The 6,591-nt window shown below is 41.6% G+C and overlaps 1 protein-coding gene across 2 annotated transcripts in view; it reads right to left on the bottom strand.

The window, feature by feature from the left end:
• fnip1 (folliculin interacting protein 1) overlaps positions 1–6,591 on the bottom strand; it is a 45,685-nt gene that overhangs the window by 600 nt on the left and 38,494 nt on the right. For both annotated transcript variants that reach the window (XM_082141220.1, XM_082141221.1), the window contains 2 exons: positions 5,190–5,305; positions 1–1,152 (listed from right to left, as the gene is read on the bottom strand). The exon at positions 1–1,152 is cut by the window's left edge and continues 600 nt beyond it. In XM_082141220.1, the coding sequence (XP_081997346.1) occupies positions 1,074–1,152; positions 5,190–5,305 (195 nt within the window). In that variant the 3' untranslated portion in view covers positions 1–1,073. The remainder of the gene's footprint in view (positions 1,153–5,189; positions 5,306–6,591) is intronic.

Here is a 6,591-nt window from a genome sequence, read left to right as displayed (position 1 = left end):
TCAACACTTGAATGTAAGTAAATTTCATTAAAAAAATGCTAATTTTTAATCAAAATTTTGCTTTTTCCCCCCAAAAACTAAAACATGCTTGTATCGCTGGTTTCTGCTTCTCCTTCACATCAGGAGATGTTCTCTGTCAGAGGGTGTGTGATAGCGCCCCCTACAGTTTAACAGTGGAAACACAGAAAGACGGACATTCTGTCAATGGCAGGGAAAGAGTTAATAATAGCATATGCATGTTTCATCAGTAAACAAACTGGCTGCACGCTAACAATCATCATTACACGAAGATTCAGCATTTCAATCCTGAAAGTACATGATTGTTGAATGTCCCTGGATCAGCGTTACATAGAAAAAGTCCAGCACAAATGTGATGTAGTGAGTGAGTGTTGATCTCTCTCTCTCTCTCTCTCCTGCTGTATTCCTCCACAGCCTTTACACACACACATCACGTTTACATGACTGTTCACATAATAAAAGTACATCTCTTGATCCTCTTCCTCCACGGGACGGGTAAACACCGTTACCGCTAAAGTGACTTTGCCGAAACACAAAACAACAAAATGTCGAATCCTCAGAGCTCATTGGTGGGAGATTGTGCCGTGGGTTCAGATTTACTGGGTGACTGAGAACCAGACGTGAAGAAGTGTTTCATTTAACATGTTAGAAAAGTGTGTGTGTGTGTGTGTGAGGTAGAGCTCTGGAAACAACAGGGTTAGTTCTCTTGTAAACACATTATAAGGATATCAACATGATCACTCACTGCCACGACTGAGAATATAACCTATTTAAAATCATAAAACTGATTTTAAGAGTCTCTGCTTCCTATGTGGATGTGAAGAAGGCGCCGCGAACGGCTTCAGTGTTTGTTCACGAACGCAAGGGCTTCTTTGGCTTCTACATTCAGGCGTGGTGTGAGGATTTAAAAAAAACTCCGTCCACATTGTGAAAAAGTGATCGTCCGGAGAGGGTTTCTGGGAATCTGTGGGTTTGGTGAAGAGCATCTGTCCTGCAGTCTGCTCACCCTGACCCCGGTGACCCCCGGTGACCCCTGATGAACCCCGATGACCTCTCTACAGGAGGATCTGGGCCACGTACGGCGAGTGTGTGCTAGCTATGGCCGCTAGCAGAGGCAGGTCGTTCGACTCAATCCTGTGGGAATAAAGGGAACATCATCAGATCGTTGGCTTTCGCCGGATACACACGCTAGTGCTGGGCGATGATACACACGCTAGTGCTGGGCGATGATACACACGCTAGTGCTGGGCGATGATACACACGCTAGTGCTGGGCGATGTGACACACGCTAGTGCTGGGCGATGATACACGCGCTAGTGCTGGGCGACGATACACGCGCTAGTGCTGGGCGACGTTATACACGCTAGTGCTGGGCGATGTTACACACGCTAGTGCTGGGCGATGATACACACGCTAGTGCTGGGCGATGATACACACGCTAGTGCTGGGCGATGTTACACACGCTAGTGCTGGGCGATGTTACACACGCTAGTGCTGGGAGATGATACACACGCTAGTGCTGGGCGATGATACACACGCTAGTGCTGGGTGATGATACACACGCTAATGCTGGGCGATGTTACACACGCTAGTGCTGGGCGATGATACACACGCTAGTGCTGGGCGATGTTACACACGCTAGTGCTGGGCGATGATACACACGCTAGTGCTGGGTGATGATACACACGCTAATGCTGGGCTAGGGATGCGCGGTATACCGGTACTGCAAAAATACCGGTATATATTATATTTCAAACGGTACAATATCATAATTTTGCTCAATTCGGTATTTGATGCGCTGCTGTTTCGAAGTTCACCGCTAGGCGGCAGTGCGCTACCCAAACTGACGCGGGTCACGCAAAACCGGCAAACGTGACAACGGAGGAACACGATGGATCAAACAGATGAAGCTCATTCTACACATACTGTCTATGATTCTACACGCCCGAAATTAATAAATAAAGAGAGCAGTAGGAGTGAAATATAGCATTACTTTGCTTACAAAAGTAATGAGAAAGGTGAAGCAACAGACCTCAATGCACCACTCTACAAACGCTGCTTTAAATTAGCCACGGGAGGCAACACAGTCTGGCTAAGCACTTGTCACTTGCTCATCCTGACTTGTTCAAAGAGTTCAGAGATCGACAGGTGAGCATCATTCAACTGATTTAATTTAGACTTCTATTCACAACACTGATCAGCGCACATACATAAGAGCTTATCAATTAAATATGATACGGTAAACACGAAAGCTCAAATGTGCTTGCATGACACGCTAGAACCAATGAAGTTTAGGTCTCATAATTTTTGCACATTCAAACAATCATATATTAATTGAATTTGAATGAATAAAGAGATTAGTAATATTCATTTTAGTATTAGTGCTAGTAAAATTGCTAGTGTGGCGACCCCTAGGAATCAGCCGAGAGAGAAAGAGTAATAGTAGTAATATGGATATTACTAATATGAATGTTAGAATAACACTTTACAATTAAGCTACATTTGTCAACATTCATTAGGTAACCTGACCTAACAGTATTATAACATGTATTAATCTAGATCAATCAGTAATTATTATTTAAATATACTAATACATGTTTAGCATGTTAACATTAGCCTACTTTATGCAATGCATTAAACTAATATGAACCCAAACAGTACTCAAACCAAGATGAATAAATGCTATAAATGTTGATAATTCTCTGTTGACAGCTAATGGTTAACATGTCATTTCATTATTCTATTATTATTCTATATTAATTTATTATTATAGATATTAACCTATTTTAATTGTATCATTTCAGGTTTTTTCTTTTCTTTCCAAAATCAAAATTTAACCTAGGCTACTGTATGTTCCCTGACTGTTTTTTTAAAATTTATTTTTAATTTTTTACATTTTGATACTTTTTGTTTGCATATTCGGTACTGCAGAGTTTCAAGCAGTGTTTTTTAATAAAATAGTTTCAATTCACTTAAATTTTGAGGCCGGTTATTTGTCACCTGTGGTATCGATTTAGTATCGATACCGAGGTATTAGGTTCTGGTATCGTACCGAAACCAAAATTGTGGTATCGAGCCATCCCTATGCTGGGCGATGTTACACAGGCTAGTGCTGGGCGATGATACACACGCTAGTGCTGGGCGATGATACACACGCTAGTGCTGGGCGATGTTACACACGCTAGTGCTGGGCGATGATACACACGCTAGTGCTGGGCGATGTTACACACGCTAGTGCTGGGCGATGTTACACACGCTAGTGCTGGGCGATGATACACACGCTAATGCTGGGCGATGTTACACACGCTAGTGCTGGGCGATGTTACACACGCTAGTGCTGGGCGATGTTACACACGCTAGTGCTGGGCGATGATACACACGCTAGTGCTGGGCGATGATACACGCTAGTGCTGGGCGATGATACACACGCTAGTGCTGGGCGATGATACACGCTAATGCTGGGCGATGTTACACACGCTAGTGCTGGGCGATGATACACACGCTAGTGCTGGGCGATGTTACACACGCTAGTGCTGGGCGATGATACACACGCTAGTGCTGGGCGATGTTACACACGCTAGTGCTGGGCGATGATACACACGCTAGTGCTGGGCGATGATACACACGCTAGTGCTGGGCGATGTTACACACGCTAGTGCTGGGCGATGATACACACGCTAGTGCTGGGCGATGTTACACACGCTAGTGCTGGGCGATGTTACACACGCTAGTGCTGGGCGATGATACACACGCTAATGCTGGGCGATGTTACACACGCTAGTGCTGGGCGATGTTACACACGCTAGTGCTGGGCGATGTTACACACGCTAGTGCTGGGCGATGATACACACGCTAGTGCTGGGCGATGTTACACACGCTAGTGCTGGGCGATGATACACTGGATACACTTGTGATTAAAAAATTGCTTGCCTCATCACTTCACCACACCAGTTCATACCGAATACCACTGTTGATTTTTGTCATGATATACATTTTTTATATACCGCAATACCGGTGTGTGTCGCTTAAAGGTGCAGTGTGTGAGTTTCAGCAGCATCTAGTGGTGAGGTTGTGAACTGCACCCAACAGAAGTTACGGTGGCCGACAGGAAGTGATGTCGTCGTCTGAGACAGCAGAGAGTAGCCAGTTAAAAAGTTTCTTTACCAAGATAAATTAATAAATTAGGTTTACTTGATTATTCAGTAAAACGATGTTATTGTGAATATTATTGTTACCTGTTCATTATTGTGTCAGTGTTTTATCCGCTGACTTTAGCTTTAGCTTCTTTACACGAAGAACAACATAGTGACGAAACGCGTTTGTCCGCTCAGGGCCACTGTAGAAACATGTCGATGTAAGCGCACCCGCGGTGTGTGTAGAGAAATGCCTCATTCTAAGCTAATAAACACATAACGGATCATTATGTAAGGTCTTTATACACCACTGAAAGCATAGTTATGTACTGTATATGATATCGCATTTCTGTCAACAGATCCTCCTAAATATTTCACACTGCACCTTTAAATAGCGGCGCGACACTGTTTGAGAGGGTCTTTTCACTGTTACACGTGTGTTACTGAGCGTGACAGTGAAGATGGAGAGGTTAAACTATATTTGATAGCTGTCAAATGATATTACAGTGTTTCCCATACATTGGTTCACAATATCAACACTGACCGCCACTAATAGATTCTCCAGAAGGCTTTGACATCACTGAATAAACACGAGCACTGACCGTTTCACAGTCAAAACGCGGTGCGGGTGTTTTTATATGAGTGTATGTGAAGGGAACTGGCTGTCTTTAGAAAAGTTTCGATGTTATTTTCATTGAATCTTTCTTTATCTTTCCTGATAAAGCAGCGTTTATGAGTGATATCCGCTCCTACAGCGCCTCCTGCTGGCAACTCTTTATAAACACTGCAAACCTGTATTATATTAATACTAGTGTGGATTTTTCTACAATATTCACTCATGACAGTAAAATAGGGCATTCTGAGTCAGTCTACTGCATTATTTCCTCTCTGACTCAGTATGTGGTGAACACACAGTCATGCTTGGAAAAAACCCCGTCATATACCGTGAAACCGGGATAATTGTGAGAAATCCCGTGATATAAGTGTTAGTTGTTAGCGCCCAGCACTAAGACTGTCCCAGCATGCCACGAGTCTTACCCCAGAACCATGCCCAGCTCCTTCACGTGCACTCGGGTCTGCCCCTTCAGGTACTCCGCCAGCATCTTGCTCTTGAAGTACAGCTCCTGCAGACGGTCCTCCAGATGCATGATGCACTGAAAGCAGAGCGAGAGTCACACTCATGCCAACACACAGAGGCCAATCCGGCTCTAGTTCAGTTCAGCCTTAACCCTTGCCCCAAACACACATGCCTGGAGGCTGCTAGTGATCCTGAACCAGCTTTATTTGGCCTCCACTATGTATTGAAATTAGTGCTGTCAATTAATGCTGTCAACATTTATTATAGACATTCAACATTACAGTGTAATTGAAAGCTATAATTTTTTGTAACATTTATTAGATTAAGTGAACTTATAATCCTCACATAAACCCATAATTAATGTCAAATGTACCCGCGTTCCTCCTGTCTAACAGGTATGACATACACAGAAATTGAATAAAGTTATCAAACAGTCCGCACTGCATGAAATATAAGTTAAATATAGATTAATCTATAATAAAGCTAGGCTGTGATTTCCTGAAAGGCATTCGCTGTGTGTTTCAGAGTGAAGCGCGGCACTGTGAGCTCATGTTTTCAGCCGCTCGATTCACTGTAAATCATAAACTCTGCTCAGAGTTTGACGTGCATCTGGAAACGTGGTATGAAGCCAGATGTACATTACTGGTCAAAAGTTTTAGATCGGTAAGATTTTTTATGTTTTTAAAAGAAGTCTCTTCTGCTCACCAAGGCTGCATTTATTTGATAAAAAACAATAAATAAATAAAAAAACAGTATTATTGTGAAATATTATGACAATTTAAAACGACTGTTTTCTATTTTAATATATTTTAAACTGTAATTTATTCCTTTGATCAAAGCTGAATGTTCAGCATCATTACTCCAGTCTTCAGTGTCACATGATCCTTCACAAATCATTCTAATATGATGATTTGATGCTCAAGAAACATTCATTATTATTATCAGTGTTGAAAACTGTGTAAAAAAAAAAAAAAAAAATCTTTGATGAATAGAAAGTTGAAAAGAACAGCATTTATTTAAAATAGAATATTTTCTAACATTATAAATGTCTTTACTGTAGCTTTTGATCAGTTTAACTCGTCCTTGATGAATAAAAGTATTGATTTATTTTATTTATTTCCCCAAAAAATGTAATTAAAATTCTTCCTGACCCCAAACTTTTGAACGGTAGTGTTTAATATTACAAAAGCTTTAGATTTCAGATAAATGCTGTTCTTTTAAAATTTCTATTCATCATAGCATCATGAAATAAAAATGTAAATAACTGTTTTCAACACTGATAATAATCATAAATGTTTCTTGAGCATCAAATCATCATATTAGAATGATTTGTGAAGGATCATGTGACACTGAAGACTGGAG

Source organism: Leuciscus leuciscus (assembly GCF_965113295.1).
Source record: "Leuciscus leuciscus genome assembly, chromosome: 16".
Taxonomy (NCBI): domain Eukaryota; kingdom Metazoa; phylum Chordata; class Actinopteri; order Cypriniformes; family Leuciscidae; genus Leuciscus; species Leuciscus leuciscus.
This window is presented reverse-complemented; position numbering and strand designations above follow the sequence as displayed.